An 18,068-nucleotide genomic window follows, 5' to 3' on the forward strand; every position below is an offset into this window, starting at 1 on the left:
TGCATTATCCCTTTGAATTTATACAACAGCTTTATGAGGTAGGAAAAATCATTCTGCTTTTGCTGCTGATGAAACCGAGGTTCAGAGAGTCTAGCAACTTGCCTAAGGTCACAGAGTAGGGACAGAACAGGGACTCACCCCCAAATGTGTCCAATTCTAGAGCGAGGCTGTTAAATGTCATCTATAATTTGTAATCCTTGTACAAAACAGATTATGTTATGTGCAAAATACAGACAGACACATCCATGCACACACACGTACACACATGGGAAGAGTTAGTGTTGATTGGAGCTGGGTGTCATGGGAGAGGTCTAGTTTAGCTTCTTGAAAGAAGGGTTGGGGATTGGGCTGGTTTTTGCATAATTCAGTGTGGCTGAGGAATGTCAGATGAGCAATCCAAAAATTCAGTTTATTGGTTAGCTCAGTCTTTGTTTCCTAACAGCAGCCTCTTACTTGGGATTTAAGAGTATTAGCTTCTCAGCCTTCTACCCAAGGACTGTGGGAGCATATGGTTTGCCCGGTCCTTGCACACCCCTTGTGCAAACAGCCCTGAGCCTCTGCCTGTGGGTTGCCTCTTGCAGCACCTAGGGAACACCTTCCCTATTCTAGCCAACCAGCCTCTTGATAAACTTCCACTGGGTGGAAGGAACTTTTGGCCTCAGGGATTTGGAGAAGAGACAAAGGGAGGCCGTGGTTGCAGATGACAGAGGCCTTGGGGCACTGCGCTTTGATTCTCTGTACAAAGATGACTCAGACAGTAGAGATGCATTCTGCAGCAACTCTAGCTCCACTAAGTCCCATGAAAGGAAAAATTTTTACATTTCCTCCTGCTGTTCCCCGTCTTCTCTTGCTAACTTCCTTTTACTCTTTAAGACTCAGCTCAGAGTTCTGTCTCTAACGTACTCCCCAACTCCCTAGGATTCTGAACTTCCTTTTGTTATTCATCTGTGTCAGGACAATGTCTCATTCAGCTCTGTATTCTCGGTGTCCAGAGTGGGGCCTGGCCCAGAGCAGGCATTCAGTAGCTGCTTATTGAGCCAAACTGAACTGAGGGAGGGCCCTTCAATTGTAGGGACAAGAATCTAGGAAGGCAGGGGCATGACAAGGGTGGGACGTTGGGGTGCTTATCTGACAGCTGGTCAGAACTATCCAGGATATATTTATGCCTTTTCTCCAGCCATCTCCCCTCCAGCCCTGCGGTTGCAGCCACCCAGTCACCTGAGAGCATACAGGACTGTGCCATTGGAGAAGAGGCGGATGAGCCTGTTGCCCACAGTGACTTCATGGAGGAAGGACTTCTTGGACTCCACAATGTAAGTGTCCGGCACCCAGAGGAACTCCACAAGGCGCGCATCCAGAGTGAAGCTCTTGTTGCCTTCAAATACCAGCCGCTGGTCCGTCCAGCGCTGTCTGAGGTATATGGTGGCTGTATAGTCCTGAGGGGGAAGCCAGGTAGTGGAAATGGATTGGGGGGAGAAAGACTTTGAAAACGGAAGGGAAGGGGTCAAGTCTTATTCCCTTCCCCACCTCCACTTAGGTCAAGAGTACGTACTATAATAGACATCGGTGAACAAAGTCTTATTCTTGGGGGAGCAGCCTGTTAGCAATAAGAGAAGAAAGCACCTTATCTATTCTAGAGAGTAACTCTCACTGCCAAAAGGGAGCCCTGTAGGAGCATGTTTAGCGCCTTAACTTACTTACCTTCTATCACAAAAGCCCCTCCAAACCGTTGAAGGTTTTGGTGAGCTAAGTGCTTAGGTTGTCCAGGATTGTACCCGGACTGCACAGTGGGCCCCTTGGCAACCTGCTTTTTGTGTCAGCTTATCTGTACTGGGTGTTCTTAAGTGAGAGGATGGTGGAAAGAAGTCATGCGAGTGTTGGTTTTCATTAGCTTAGCTTGGCTTCCGCCCTGGGAGGGTCCATGTGATATGCAGGCTTCCCCACTGCCCTTTGATTCTCTCCCCGGTTTTCATCCCTTACCAAATGCACCCGCTCCCCTCCCGCATTTCTTCCCTCCTGGCCTTTGAATCCACTTTCCTTCCTTTTCAGAAGATCTGTTTTATAAGAATCTTCCACTCTCTTGAGTTTTGGGATAGGTTTCCAGCCTCTGCCATTCCAAGAGCATGGGGGCTGTGAGTCTCTGTTCTGTTTTTTGAGTAGCTAGAAGGTGTATCCCCATAAAACACAAGGAGAAGGTCTCCTCAGGTGGAAGATGAAGGGGCCACACTTACCATGTTACTCTCTGAAATACTAGAAATACTTGCAATGTCCAGAGTCAGTGCTATCTGAACTGGTTCTCCTAAGAATGAAGAAAAAACCGGAAGGACTTACATAGAAACACAAACACACTACAGTAGCACAATGTTTTAAAAATTATAAAATTACGAAAGCAACATTCACCTATTGGAAAATTTTAACCACTCTAGAAGTATGTAAAGCAAAAGGTGGATTTCTACCCACCCCTGTCAGGAGGAACCATTGTGTAGAATGGGAAAAAATGTATGAAAAATGTTTGTATAAAAAATGCACAAATATGTAAAAAGCTTAATGTGTAAGAGAGACCACACTACATTCATTAGTGCAGATTTTAAAGGATGCAGTTGTATTTGCTATTTCTTACTTGGAGGATTTTTCCTGTGGTGCTTTGCAAGGGACAGATTATTTAGAAACGTAGTAGGGGATTTGGGATTTTGCACAGAGATCTTCATTTTTTTTCCCCCTCAACTAAGTAAATTTACCACAAGATGGCATTCAAGACTGCTCATGGTTGAGCTCCTGCTCACCTCCTGATGCTTTGCTACTCTTCCTTTACTCTCCCAAAAGCCTAAACTATTTAGAATTCCAGAACCTTCCCCATGAGATCTGGTATATAGATACTGGGCCTCAAGCTGAACTTCTGAGAGCGCCCGCCTCAGCTCTGAAGACAGAGGCCTTGGGGCCACCATTCTCAGAAGCCAGGCCAGGGCAGTGTATTCCTCCTCAGACTGGAGATGCAGAAGAAAAGCCCAGGAGTGAGAAAGATGTTGGCTTACAACTGGGAAGAGTTACCGAGTCTTTTGGAATTGCAGACTTCTCACCTACAAGTGGGGATAATGCTAATGACACCATAGGGTCATGGAGAGGGCTAAAGGAGATTCGGCATGTGGCAGCTTCTCTGCAGGATGGTGGCAAGAGGGGATACGTGTGAAGTGCCTGCCCAGCCAGATGTGTAGGAGGTGCTCACGAATAGTTATCTGTACAAAGCTCCCAGGATTGTGTCTGTCACATAATAACAGAGGCTCAGTAAGTGGCATTTGCCTACCCCTCTTCTCCTCCTTAATCCTAGCTTATTCTGGAAAAAGAACAACTTTACTCACCAGGTTAATAGCTGCAACAACATTCTCTTGTAATAAAGAACTAGGGGTGTGTCAGGGGACTGTGACACTGCATTAACCAGGAAGAGGGGAGGTGAAATTCAAAGGAAGCTTAAAACCATCTAATTGGTAGGAATCAGACAAAGCGACCTACTTATTCACAGAAGGAAACTAAGCCATAGAATATAGGTGGGAATTTGGAAGTGAAGTTTTAGAACCAATGCAATTGAAAGTAACGAAGTAAATGCTTGGTGTTAATACTTGGTGGAAAAGTGGGAGATCTTTGAGGACAGACTGTGGAAGGTGCTGAAGGAGTATGGTGCTAGGTGGCTTTCTGCCCCTCAAGGCAGAAATTGAGAAAAGGAGCTTGGAGCCAGAGTGTTTGAATCCTATGCCCACCACTTCATAGCTGTGTGACCTTGAGCAAATTGCTAAACTATAATTTCTCACCTATAAAATAGAGCTACTAGTGCCTGGTATTATGGGTTGGGTTGGGAAAGTTACAAGATCTATTTTAAGTGCCTGGAGCACAGTGGGCAGTGGCTGAGTGTTATTTGCTCTCCCTGGGGAACATGGAGAACAGAAAACACACAAAAGTTCCATCCCACTGTGCTTTCTGTTTACTTTGTATCTAATTAGTCCAGTCTGGGCCTTGCTTCAGTTTGCTTCTTTAGGGACCAGAACTTGCTTTCTTCCCCTTGAGTTATCAAAGTAAGCTGTGCCACCAGAGGGCAGCTTCCTCCTAGGAAAGAGGTCAAAGCCAGTTCCTGAACAGTGTTCTTAGGGCTTATAAATCTGTGCTCTGTGTACCTTGTTCCCTGAAAAACCCTATGGAGGTCTTTTCTCTTAAGGACCCCAGGGACCTAAAACCTGGGTGGACAGGCAGTACAGAAAACATGGCTGCTCCACGGAACTCCCGGCCGCCACATAAATGTAGTTCCTTTAGGAGACAGATTGCCAAGGTGTTGGGGCTCACCTTCTTTTTGACTAAGGACTGCTTACCCCCTTCTCACCCCAGGTGGATCTGGGCCTCACCCTCCTTGGGTCCACCCCAGGTTCATTGCCCAAGAATCTTGCCTCTTGTTAACCTATGAACAGGCAACAAGAAGGGCAGTATCCTGGCCTATTGTTTGGGGTTTGGGAGGCAGAGGAATTGGATCTAACCAGGGTGTACAGACTCACATGCTTGTCATTAGTGTCCTGCTGGGCCTGGGAAGACTAGGGGAGGTTGAAGCCTTCCTAGGTTTGTTAACCTAAGGAGCTCAAATCTTAATTGTGTGGCCATGAACATGGTCTCTCGGATCTCCAACCGAGGTGGGTATAATCGGCCCAGCTGCTGTGCTCTGAAATCTATTTGTGCACTTGCTCTGAGGCCATGCTTCCCGAAGGCTGCACCCCACCAGTGACTGAGTGTGGTGGGGATATGAAGGCACACTGTTCCTGGGAGGCAGAGATAGGAGATTCCTCTGATGGCAAATTTGGCTCCAGGATTCTCTGGGGCCCTTCCACACACACATAGAACCGTAGTGTAGTCTATGACACCTCTGTCCAACCTTCCTTCCCTCCCTCTCTGCTTCCCCCGGGGTCAGCTTCCCTCTCTTCCCACCCCACATTCTGTCATAGATATTGCCCCAGTGAATATCTTGCATGGATAATTCCCTTTTGTGTTGGCTCTCCAGTGGACTAACCCACTAATCCTAGATTTGACCAGAGAATTTTGTCATGTGAGGGGAGGAGCAGGAAGGAAAGGGGATTAGAATAGACCGCATCCTGATGATATGGCAGGTGCCATGGTTCTTATTCACACACTTAATTTCAATCAGTCCTCTCTGTGAGGCAGAAGATATATCCCCACTTTATAGAGAGGTGACTTAGAAAGCTAAGGCGCTGGGCAAGCAGTAGAGCCAGGAGCCAAATGGAGGTGTGTTCAACTCCAAACCTCTTTCTACCACTTTATGCTCTGCGTAAGGAGACATTAGAGACACAGAGAGACTGGGACTCTGTGAGGAGGTATATTATTGGTTTCATCCCTCCCTCTTTCCCTCATGCCATCAATAAATACTAATTGACCACTTGCTATATGCCAAGCACTGAGCTGCTGCTAGGGTTAGTGAGGTAACTTTACTGAGGTAAATAAAGCAAGACTCCCCCAAGAGACTGTAGCCTAAAGCTGAGACAGATGTAAAACCAGTGGCAACGATGGTATTGCCAGGTAGTGGCTAGGATTTGGAAGTATGTTCAAAGTAAAGTGTGAAGAATGGGGATAGGGCCTAGAGGAATCAGGGCTGGCCTTCTCACAGGAGGAAGCCTTCGATTAGAGCCGTGAAGAAAAATTGGCATTTTGCCAGGGAGGGAATTTGAAAGAAGCTGTTCTCAGCAGATAAACAGTCTCAGCAAAGGCAGGAGACCAGGGAAGCCAAGGAGGTCAGGGAGTGTTTGGGGCACACTCCTGGCAGGGCGTAGCGGGAGGAGTTGGGGCAGACGAGACTGGCAGAGATAGAGGCTGGCCTAGGAAGGCCCTGGTGTGCCATGCAAAGGGCTCTGGACTCTATGCTGAGGATGCTGGGACATAGGCAGGTATTTTGAGCAGGAAAAGGACCCAGGCAGGTCATCTAGGTGGCACCGTTGGGGGTTAGCCTTGAGTGACCAGGCTGGAGGCAGGAAGACTAGGTGGCATGGTCCTTAAATAATGACACTGGAAGTGGGGGTAGAAGGAAGACAGTGTGTAGGAGGTTGTTAGAGGCTCTAGTCACCTCCTCAGCTGGGAAGAGGATTTCTTCATCCAGCAGGTTGAGAAGCAAAGCACGTTCTTCAAAATAGTGTGAAAATCACTTGCTGTCCTCATCCATTATTGCTAATCCTTAACAGGTTGTAGATCAGAAAAAGGAGTCAACTAAAATCTCCTGAAACCCTCCTCTGCATATTGTCTCTGTTCTCCTTCTTTTGAATTGTCGTACTGGACAGAAAGGATGACCTACCACCAAAATTGGGCCTGAGAAATTTATTATATCCTGCTGTGAGATTCTCAAAGCCAGGCAGGGAGAGCTTGTCACTTCTGCTGACCTCAATGTTGAACTGATTCCCCTGGATGCACATCCTGGAAAAGAAGATGAGTGTTGCTTATCTGTGAATAAGCATGTACACACACAAACTTGAGCTTGTGTTTGCATGGATGTCTATGTGTTGTGCCCATGTACCAGTGGTGACTTTCCCAGAGAGAAATCTCTAATTTTAAGCTGCTGAGTTAATATGTCCTTATCCCATTCCATTTTATTACCCATTTGCCATACCTCAGAATGCTGAGGTAATTTGGGAACCCCTCCAAGTGTCTTTAGAAAAAACACAAGTGGGGGCGTCTGGGTGGGTTAGTTGGTTAAGTGCCCAACTCTTGATGTTGGCTTAGGTCATGATCTCACAGTTCGTGGGATCAAGCCCCCACAGTGGGCTCTGCACTAACATCGCAGCACCTGCTTTGGATTCTCTCTCTCTCTTCCTCCTCCATCTCTCATGAGCACATGCTCTCTCTCTCTCTCTCTCTCTCTCTCTCTCTCTCTCAAAGTAAATAAACATTTAAAAAAACCCACAATGGTTCACCCATGTATGACCATTTTGGAAGCTTGAATAAATGGCAGGGAGTTGTGTTGTCTGGGTGTTTCAAGGAGGTGGACAGACTAGGCTTTGTCTTGTCATTAGTTTCTTACTAATGACCTGCCACCCTTCCTACTTCAACCACATACTCAAAGCAATTCAGACCAAGGTCATTATAGGGCAGCAAACTCACCTTGGAGTCAAGAGACTCAGACACACAAAGGTCAAATGGAGAATGTATTTCATGTTGACAAGGCGCTCACGCAGAGAGGGGCCAAAGTAGCAATCACCTGGGAAAACAGATGGGCAAGGCAGGAGAGGTGACCCAAAGGGCTCACCTCTGCCAAGCCCAGGTCCGTCCTGTGGGTCATCAGCTGCAGCAGTTTTTCAAAATGTGTGGAGAGCAGCCTTTTTCTATACCATTTGGTTATCCCTCCCATTCCCTGCATGCCATCCAGGAATGACTCCATTTTGGAGGATCATCATGTTAAATCCAACCCAAATAAAGGCTGACACCTTGTTTAGAGAGTAGTTCACCAGCCCCAGAAATGCAGCCAGTCCATCCTGGACTGTGTATTTTGGAAACCCCAGGACTGTCCTTACCCTCTCCTTATCTTGACTTTGCCAGGAAGGACACCCCCAACTAGGCACTCACCCCGATCATGCTATTTATCCAAGGGTCTAAGTCTACTAAGCAGGTCATGTAGACAGGAAATGAAAACTTCCCAATAATAAACAAACACACAAGTAGACTTTCCAAGAACCATCCATGTGCAAGGAATACATTAGATACTTTCCCACGGATCTTCTCACTCCATGTCCCAGTGCCGTTGTGAGGTGGGTAGGTTAATCCCGAACTGGGATGAGCAAACAGAGGCTCACAGAAAGGTCACTGTGCTAGTGAATGTCAGAGGAGACTTTGAGTCCAGGGCTGGCAGCCTCACACCAGTGATATCGGCTGCTCTCCCAACCTCCCAGACCTGCTCCCTGGGCACTCTAAAGCCGTTCAGCTGGTTAGGTGAGCATGAGGACCATCAAGGAAGGCATGGCCCCGGGGCCTGGCCTCCTCAGGCTTGGGAGGTACTGTCAGATGTTCCTCTGAGAGAGTAGCCAGCAGCCAGGCAGGTGAGCCTGTGACCTGTCATGATGGTGACAGCAGAGTGGGGGTTATCGGGTGCGGCTCCGGCCTTGTACCTAGGCAGGCAGTCCCAGGGTGGCTCGTCCCCTTCCTCTGTGGCAACCTGTGTCAACCAGGCTACTTTCAAGAGGCTAACCATTCTGGGGCTTAGGATATGATTCAACAATTAACTAATATAATTTTACCTACAAAATGGATACATGCTCATTGTGGAGGTGAAAAAGAAGACAGAAATGTAGAAAGTTGAAAGTAGAAGCCCCAATGATGTGTCCTGTAGGTTCATCAGCTTAACAAATGTACCACTCTGGTGGGGGATGTGATAGTGGGGAAGGTTGTGTGTGGGGTGGGTGGGGGGCACAATTTTATTATGAACCCAAAATTTCTCTGAAAAATAAAGGCTCTTCCTCACTTCCCTCTAGTCTTGTACCTCAGAGACAATCAACTGTCAACAGTTGTTTTATCTACGCATATAGACATGTATATAAATATGAAGAAAACAGTTAAAAAGTAAAATTGGTGTTATAGCATGCATTTTTTTTTGCTACTTACTTGTTTTGTTTAATAATGATAGCAAACATTTATTATATATTTAATGCATGTTTGCACTCTGCTAAGAATCTTGGAAATCCTTGTGACTCATTAAAGTCATGACTACCATTCTCCTCATTTTCCCAAATGAAACAGCTGAGGCTTAGAGAGAATAAGAAGCAGTCCCAAGGTTGTATGGCAAGTGAGGGGCAGACTGAATCCAGGCAAGCTGACCCAATCACTTTTAACCACTACACCATGACACAATGCTCTTTTCCGATGTCAGAGACCTCTCCATGTCAGTTCCTACAGATCTGCTTCATTCCTCCTAATGGTTCAAAGTATGTCGTAAGATCAGCACACCAACATTTATATAACACATGTCCTGCTTATGATACTAAGTTATTTCCACATGTTTTACTGTTACAAAATCAGTAATGAACATCTTTACATGTGTGTAAGGTTCTAGAACTCTGCATTTCTTCATATTCCTCTACCTCAGCCCTTTCCTTCTCACTCATCTTTTGATAAATCAACATTATCAGTCCACCAATGATCATATTCAAACTTTCTTCCTTCAGTTCATCTTCCCAGTCTCTGTCCATTCACCCGTCCCCAGCATCATTCCCTCCATTCCTTCATTCAATTTTCCAAAGGCTTTACAAGCTCCTTCTGGGAATCAGACATGTATGAGGTATCCACCAGAGCTCCCATCTAGTGAGAGAGAGGGAGTGTAAGCAGTGAAGTGACACAGTGTTCCTGTGGCTGTCCTGTAACAGGGGCTGAGGCAAAGGATCTATGGTGTGCAAAGGAAGTGAGTGATCAGTTCCATTGGTGGAGGGTGGGACAGTGCCAGAATGGAAGTCATAGAGAAGGTCATTAGATTCTTGAAGAATGTGTTTGCATTTTTTCCAGGTGAACAAAGAAAGGTGGAGCCCTCCAGATGCTGGGCAAAGATATGGAGGCTTGCCCACCAACACTCTCCTACCCACTTATGCTCAGTCTCTGCCTTCTAGCCCATGGCCATCTGTAACTTCTCCCTAGTCTGGTCTGAATTAGCTTCTTTCTCATTTTGGGATATTCCTAAATTCTTTCTCTTCCTATGTGAAATTGAACTTTATCAGGCAAGTTGGGGAACAATCTAGCTTCAGCTCTAAGACCCCTATTGAATCGTGTTTTCCCCGTGCCCAGCCCTATGTTAGGAAGTGAGAATGTTTGGGCCTTGGGCCTCTGAATCTGCCCCAAGGAATCTCATGTCCTAAAAACCTTTGCCTACACCAGACCTGGAAATGTGATCCCATTTGTCCCTGCTTATCTTGTCAGGTTGCTGAGCATGTCTCATTTTATTAAGGAGGAAAAGAGAGGGAGAGAAAGCCCTCTAGATGCTCTCAGGTGCTATAGGTGCTGGTGCTATAGGTGTTTGGTGCTTAATCGCATTTAATTCTCATGAACATCTGGCCTAGTAGGTGTTAATTTCTGGAGTTGGATCTCAGATTGGTGAAGGCATTTGGCCAAGGCCACGTAGGAGTTAAGTGCCATGATTTGAATCCAGGTCTTCTTCCAAAACCCTGTTCTTTGCGCTGCATTTGGGAAGACGACCCCAGCTCCCAAAGTGAACTAGATTACACTTGACTCTGGTCCTTCTTTCACCAAATCCATCTCTGGGGTAGAGTGCTGTATCTCCAATATGTCCCAAATGGCAACTGCACTGGTGTGTTTTCCTCTCATGTGGCGATAGAGCCAACCATCAAGTGACGATTTGTGTATCCACCCGCCTGAATGAAGGCTCCAGCCACCAGTGCTGATACAGATGATGGGAATGGCATTTAGCAGAGTCACCCACTGAGCCACCAGAGGGCAGTGCCCTGAGGGTTGTCGCCACGGCTACAGGGGACCTGGAGAGTCCAGCTGCATCTACCCTGCGCACCTGCGGGGAACATGGGACTCACGATGTTCCTGGAGGCTCCTGAGTAGGGGCGGCCTATGAACTCTTCCCCTACTCTGAGGAGCTTTCTGCCAGGATCTCTCCTCTACTTCTAGAAGAGAGCTTGCGCTTTGGATTGATACACCTGAGTCATTTAACCTTTCAGAGTCTGGGCTTTCCTATCCGACAAACGGGAGGAGAAAACACTCAATAAATATTAATTTTCATTCTCCTCTCCTTTCTGCCTCTGTGGGGACTTCATTGATCCCACCATGACCATGAGAACCAAAGCTCAATCTCTTTCTATACCCCATGCTGCCACCCACGGTATGAGCTGACTACAGTATCCTCTTGAGGGCACTCATTTTGGCATCACCTCCAGAAGGACGGGGTCACACACAGGACTTCAGGGTCACCTACGTGGCAGATGGCAGCTTTCTCTGGATTGGCTCTGAGAAGCAGAGGTAATTGCAGTACATGCAGGTTTCTGCTCCCATTCCCAGAATCCCCATCGCATAGACAGTGAGACCCAAAAGCGTCATGCCCAGCCTCCTTCTCACGCAGGCACAGCTCCCTGACTTCTGTCACTTCAGCACAGACAGAATCATTTGTTGGGAAGCAGGAGTGGAGCCCAGATTAGGTTGAGGTGAGGAAAGGGATTATTGCCTTGGGCCCTCCCTAAGAAAATCACAGCAGGTGAAGTTGTGTGGTGGGGGCCAGGTCTGCAGCACAGAAAGGAAGGTCAGGCAAGAGGAGCTGTCATCTCGGCTCTGCCACTGACTCGGAGACTATATTACTTCTCCCTGAGGTTTAGTTTCCTCCACTATGAAATGGGAGAGTAATCAATAGTTCTTCAGACAGCAGTGGATAGGTGCTTAGCAAATTCTAGGCGAGGGCCCCTCCCCTCACTCCCAGCACAGCTCGTATCTGAATCTCCTTCCCTCTCCTCCCTCCAAGTACCAGAGGGGCCAGCAATTCTCTTACCAGGCAGCTGCTGAAGCCCTGTTAGGGCAGGTCCTTCAGGCTTTCAGGCTGGGCATTCAGGCAGGACATGATCTTCTGGGTTCCCAAGAGTCTCCTCATCCTCAGCCCTGACTCCTTGGATGCAGGCACAGGCCACTCTCTGATGGAGTGGCTCTCTCCATGGGGTAGACAGAGCTGCAGGACAGGCTAGGCAGGCAAGTGGGCGGGGCTTCCCGCAGCTCCTCCCCTGGGTGGAGCTCTGACCTGGTCCTGGGTGTCTGTGGGAATCACTCAGCTCCTGCTATGGCTATTGGCTGCCAGGAGTTTGATTCTGAGTTGGTGTCTCAGCTGAGCTCCTGGACCACAGCCAGCAAAGATCAAAGACCCATGGAAGTCAAATACAGTGGGTGACCTCACCCACCACGCCTGGAGGAGGAGTCCCTTTCAGAGGGAGGTTCTAAATTTTGACGACACCTCTATCCTGGTATCACGGAGCAGGAGTTAGCAGCACGTATGACCTTGGACAAGCCACTTTACCTCCTTAGTTCTCAGCCTCCCATTCTGAAGATAGAACTTAATCATTTCTAAAATTTTGATTCCTTGTTGTGCATTTTAAGAGCACCTTTGAGGGGCGCCTGGGTGGCGCAGTCGGTTAAGCGCCCGACTTCAGCCAGGTCACGATCTCGCAGTCCGTGAGTTCGAGCCCCGCGTCAGGCTCTGGGCTGATGGCTCAGAGCCTGGAGCCTGTTTCCGATTCTGTGTCTCCCTCTCTCTCTGCCCCTCCCCCGTTCATGCTCTGTCTCTCTCTGTCCCAAAAATAAATAAACGTTGAAAAAAAAAAGAGCACCTTTGAAACCATCAGAAAGCCTAGTCTATGTAAAAGGACACTTGCAGATCTGAGAGCATCCTGCTTTCCAGGCTGGAAAGTTTCAAAAAGAGATATCGGAGCCAAGGGAATGGAGGACAGAGGCTGAGCTAGCCAACGCAGAAAGAAGTGGGAGGGACTGGCTAGATTTGTCCCTGTCTCCTCTTTCACCATCTCTGTCCCTCACACAGAGGATTCTTCAACTCCCTGTGAAGTCCCTCTAGGAGCATCCGTCCTCCATACTCCATCGAACCTCCTAGCAGAACTTCTTCAACAGTGTGCATGCACTCCTGAATTCTCCCTGTCACCATAACCAGTGGCCCCGAAACTCACTCCTGGCTCCAGCCCCATAGGAAGGCACAAGAGATTTCCTGGAGGCTTGGCTTTGCACCCTGAGAGAGCCAGGAGCCAGGAGTCTGATGGAGAGAGCATAGGCTGTGGCAGGAAGCCCTGAGGCCCTCCTGCCCTCCTGACATGGTGGCCAAGCTCCTGCCCTGCCCCAGCTGGTCTTGGAGGTGAGAAGGTGGTGAGACAGGAGAGAGGTAGGAGAGGGAGCAAATGAAGCTGCTAGGAGTAAAAGGAGGTAGGACTGAACGGGTGGGCATCGGCATGCGGTGCCCCATAGAAGCCTCTGGCTCCAAGTCAGTTTCCTTAGTGCGCCCCCGAGCCTGGCCTGCCTTGCAAACATTTCTGTGCGCCCGAAGAGAAAGCTCTTTGGTTTCTCCGGAGAGGCCTTGCTTTCACCTGGGAACCTTGAAGGCGGCTGAAACAGGCCTGGTTGAGGAGCTGGTTTTCAGGTTCTCCTTGAATGGAAAGTGGTTTGTGGCTTTTCTCAGAGTTTCCAAGATGTTCTCACATAAAACAAAGGCTCACAAGTAACAAAGACAATTCAGAGCTGGGGCTGGGGTGGGAGTGGGGTGTCCTATGACTCAGAAACAGTGAGACTTAGATGAAAGAACACCGGCCGGCTGGGTGGCTTTTGGCAGGTTACTTAAGCCTCTTTGGACCTCGGTTTCCTTTTCTGACAAACAGAGATGATGGATTCTTGCAGTGTTGCTGAAGAATTCAGCAATGACAGGGGCTCCTGGGTGGCTCAGTCAGTTGAGTGTCTGACTTCGGCTCAGGTCATGATCTCACGGTTTGCGGGTTTAAGCCCCACGTTGGGCTCTGTGCTGACTGCTCAGAGCCTGGAGCCTGCTTTGGATTCTGTGTCTCCCTCTCTCTCTCTCTGCCCCTCCTGCACTCACACTCTGTCTCTCAAAAATAAATAAATATTAAAAAAATTAAAAAAAAAAGAATTCAAGGACAGCTGTAAGGGCATATCTGAAGCTACCTGGCACATTGTAGGTACTCCCTAAATTGTTCTTTTTATTCTGATGTTAGTATCGTTTCATGTTTATACTTCTCTGTCCAACCCTCTATCCAGTATCTGTCTATATCTATCATGAATTTATCATATTTCTCATCACTATCACTAATTTGTCATCTATTATCTATCTATTATCCATTTATCCTGTATTCAATCTTCCCAATCAGATTGTAGTGCTTTCATTGTGTGGGTCTGTACTATCCTTCTGTGTGGGCATCCGGTAAATATGTTAATAGACTGATTATACCTGGGGTCAGGGCAAGCCAAAACTCAAATTACCAAAGTAGGTACGATAAGGGGTTTTATCTCCCAGTTTCAAACAATGCTTGAATCTCGTACCAGCTTCTTAGATTTCTTTCACAACAACTGAAGGAATAAATGCCCAGAGTAGGGAGTTTCCATGGAAGCCAAGTCCTGCTTCCAGTGGTCTTGGCCTTGCTCCTTGGCTCCAGAACCCCCAGCAGCCTCTGTACCATCCAAGCCACCTAGCTTCCAAGTGTGACCTCTAGTCTCAGGATGCCTGAGGTCAGTGGTATTTTAGGATGTTCAGCTATGCAGACACACTGCCCATGGGTTACTCATGCCGCTGGCTGCCTCCTACACCACATAGCTGCACACCCTCCTAGAATGTGTCCCAGAAAAACAAAGGCCGGAGCGAGGGAGTATGCCTTGCCTGGTGCATCAATCACCATGCACACAAGATACTATTAAATCATAATAATGCCATCCGTTTATATGGTGCTTTGTAGTTTTCAGAGCCTTCACACGTGCCTGTGCCTTGTCTTACTTGAGCTGCATTAAAATCCTGTGAAGCAAGCAGGGTTCTTTCCTTCATTTTCATTTTGTGGATGAGAAAGCTGTGCCCAGAGTCACACAGCTACTAAGTATGGACTGGAACCCAGGTCTTAGGATTTTGGGTCCGCTGCTTGCCTCACATGTCCATTCAGTGATTTGGGGTGGGGGCTGGGGAGAACAGAGGAATAGAGTTCAAGTGAAGCAGGGGACAGAGCCAGCCTTTGGATCTTCCTCTGGCCTGGGAGGCCATGCTGGAACAAGGCCACCAAGCACCTGTGATCCCAGGAAATGCTGTCTGTTAGAATGAACACCCCACAACCCTGCCAACCCCGCTGGAAACTCTAGACATCCTGGCTCTCCTTATTCCCTGCCCCCCCCCCATCAACTGATCCCCACTCCAGATACTGTCTTGTTTATCTCATCTGTATCTCCTCACCTTGGAGACTGAGGTCTCCTAAAAGAGACCTGCAGGCACCAGGCCCTGTGCAAGATGAGACTCTGAAGTGTGGGCAGAAAATATTAGAATTTCTAGAACTTCAAACAATGGGAAGGACATTGCATTTTCTAGTATTTACTATATGATGGGTACTGGCCACTCACTGCTCTGTCAGTCAGGCCATCCGAGGACACATGCCAAAGTCACATACCAATCAGCCTGGCCACACTGGCCTGAGATAGAGCAGGGGCTCTAAACTTGGAGGGCTTGGCACCCACTCCTTTGCTTTCTGTGTAACTTGACCTTCTGCAGAGCAGGTGGGCCAAGTTAAATGAATTTATGATTTGTTTTCACTAAATAAACCCTGAAGAAATAGATACATGCTTAAAAATGAGTCCCGCCAGAGGAGACTACTTCGAGAAGATAGCATTAATAATGCAAACAGAGGCAAACAGCAAGAAAATGGTAGTGTTGATGTTTGGCCTACCTAATGCCCAGCTTAATTAAACATCTTCCATATGAAGAGTTCGGGTGGTTTTCAAACCTTCTGGTTAAAAATATAAAATACACAAGAACAACTGATGGACATCAAGAAAAAATGGAAATTTGCCAGCTGGATTTAAACAAAAGCCTTTGTATAATTGGTGAGGAAGACTGAAACATTAATATTTTAGTAAGCACAGCCAATGAAGCACTTTTTTCATTTGGATGTCTGTACCTTACTGTGGTATCTTTTTTCAATTCTGAAAGCTATAAGAATCAAGCATCAAAGTAATTTGCACTTAAAACCGGATCTTCTAAATACTGAACTGCAAAATGTTAATGTGAAGATAGCACAAACATGATAAAACATATCAACCACATAGCACTCACTAAAAACATCAGCATTCGTAATAATTCCTTTCAGTGAAAAGGTTTTTTTGTATTATTAACAAAATAAAAGCCTTAAAAGAAGTGTTATTTTATCCTTATCTCATTCATTTAAATTCTTCTTTCTATGACTTAACTATGGTATTGTGATTTATAATATGAAATACATATTTGGTCTTTGTCCTTCTTACTGGCCCGGAGGTAAAATTCTTGTGATTTTTCCCGGTGATGAGAGTAATAACTATGTCTTTTGTTATGTTAATGTGGTCACTTTTGGAATGCCCCTGGCTCACCTAAGGCTCACCTAAGGCCTGCCAGAGGAGGCCACCAGGTGATTCGAGCATTGGAACTTTTAGTCCCACCCGCTATTTCCAGGGAGGGCAGAGGGGGCTGGAGGTTGAATCAACCACCATAGGCTAATGACTCTATCAATTATGTTTAAGTAATGAAGCCTCCATAAAATCTCAACAAGACAGGGTTCAGAAAGTTTCTGCCTTGGTGAACACATGGAGGTACCAGGAAAGTGGTGGGCACGGAGAGGGCATGGGAGCTCTGTGCCCTTCCCCGTATCTTGCCTTGTGCATCACTTGTATCCGGCTGTTCCTGAGCTATATCCCTCATAACAAACCGGTAATCTAGTAAGTAAAATATTTCTGAGTTTTGTGAGCAAATTAACCGAACCCAAGGTCGTTAGAACCAAGGTCATTAGAGCCTCTGATCTACATGCTGGTTGGTCAGAAGCACAGGTGATGGGCCACCTGCACTTGTGATTGGCATCTGAAGTTGAGGGTGGAGCAGTCTGGTGGGACTGAGCCCTTAACCTGTTGGATCTAATGCTTTCTCTGTGTAGATAGTCTCAGAATTGAGTTGGATTATAGGACATCCAGCTGATGTTGGAGAATTGCTTGTTGGTGTGGGGAAAAAACCCACACGTTGGAGGTGGGTACAGAATCATTACTTGCACCCATACTGTATTAGGACATGAGACACGTTTGTGATTTCTATGTATATTGAGGGTACAGAGTCAAGAAAATATGGGGAAAGTTGGGGCAGGCCATTGAGGAAGTTCCTGGCTATTCTTTCATCTTCCAATTATATTTTGTCTACCACATATCACCAGACTGATTTTCATAAAACCGCACAGGGGACCACATTCCTACTCTGATTTCTGCTTTCTGTTGAACCCCCTCTCCTAGAAAGAGTGACAGCCCTAAGTGCCTTCTGGGGCTGGGCCGCTGACTTGATGTAAGAAGAGGGTTGAATGTAAGGCATGGTGAAAGCAGCAGCAAGCAGGAGCATTCTTTGCCTTAAAATATTCCAATTTAAAAATTCTAAACCTTGGACAGACACGAGAAAACCCTGCCCTGGCCTGGATGGAATTTGTGGGCTGGCTTCTGAAAACCCCTGAGGAGGTCAAGGCTGACCTTGGAAAATGCTCTCCATCTCTTCAGACAGATCTCTCTCTGCTTGCTCCCAAATGGAGTCTACACTGTGGTCATTGCTAATTGGTGCTGATCTTGGCCCTATACTAGTCCGTCTTCCTGGCCAAGTAAGCCCCAGCTGAACAAGTCTGGTTCTAATGCATCCTCCTCTGTGGAGCAACTTGACTTCCCCTTCCCAGAGCTGCCCGAACATGTTGCTCTTACTCTTAGTGGGTTTTACTGTTCTCAACACATCACTGATCTGCCTGCCTCCAAGCTGGATGCTCCCTGAGGTCAGGTCCTTTGTCTTATTAATCAGTGCATCCCCAATACCAAGGTCAGTGCCTAGGTCACTGGTGGGTGAGTCTGCTGAGCTAATGAAAGCATGTAAACAATGGCTACCTGTATGCCGGGTAACAGCAGTACATTATTAACTCTAGTGTTTGCTTCTAATTTCTAATAATAATAATAAGCACATGCCTTCTCCTTTTACCCCTCCGCCCTCTCTCTGCAGCTCCCTCAGCTCCAGTGCATGCACTTTTGGACTTTACGTGCTTAACAGACAGGAAGTAAAAGAAATGGCAAGTGGTGAAAGTTTCTTTCTCAGCCATGTCTCTGCAGTGGAGGCAAAACCATGCAGCGGGTCTGCCTAGATGTGCCCGTGTCAGCTTCACCAGGAGTACCTATTAAAGATGCACATTCCTGGGGCGCCTGGGTGGCTCAGTTGTTTGAGTGTCCAACTCTTGATTTCGGTTCAGGTCATGATCCCAGGGTTGTGGGATCAAGCCCTGTGTTGGGCTTTGCGCTGCATGTGGAGC

The 18,068-nt window shown here is 47.1% G+C and overlaps 1 protein-coding gene and 1 long non-coding RNA gene across 12 annotated transcripts in view; one reads left to right on the forward strand and one right to left on the reverse strand.

Moving 5' to 3' along the window:
• The window catches only part of LOC123610759 (gamma-aminobutyric acid type A receptor subunit pi), a 35,926-nt gene extending 24,229 nt beyond the window's left edge, over positions 1–11,697 (reverse strand). Inside the window, exons 1-5 of one of the 11 annotated variants that reach the window (XM_045501799.1) lie at positions 11,516–11,697; positions 7,135–7,231; positions 6,332–6,450; positions 2,232–2,299; positions 1,219–1,481 (exon numbers count right to left, since the gene is read on the reverse strand). In XM_045501799.1, coding sequence (XP_045357755.1) covers positions 1,219–1,481; positions 2,232–2,299; positions 6,332–6,450; positions 7,135–7,187 — 503 coding nt within the window. In that variant the 5' untranslated portion in view covers positions 7,188–7,231; positions 11,516–11,697. Of the gene's footprint in view, positions 1–1,218; positions 1,482–2,231; positions 2,300–6,331; positions 6,451–7,134; positions 7,232–11,515 lie in introns of those variants that run through there. The other 10 variants (XM_045501715.1, XM_045501707.1, XM_045501725.1 and 7 more) reach the window with 10 other exon arrangements.
• Positions 1,207–17,958, forward strand: LOC123610791. Its single transcript, XR_006718293.1, has 2 exons — positions 1,207–1,313; positions 17,765–17,958. It is a non-coding gene; the product is annotated as an uncharacterized LOC123610791 (long non-coding RNA).
• The last annotated feature ends 110 nt before the right edge of the window (positions 17,959–18,068 follow it).

Source organism: Leopardus geoffroyi, chromosome A1 (genome assembly GCF_018350155.1).
Source record: "Leopardus geoffroyi isolate Oge1 chromosome A1, O.geoffroyi_Oge1_pat1.0, whole genome shotgun sequence".
NCBI lineage: Eukaryota > Metazoa > Chordata > Mammalia > Carnivora > Felidae > Leopardus > Leopardus geoffroyi.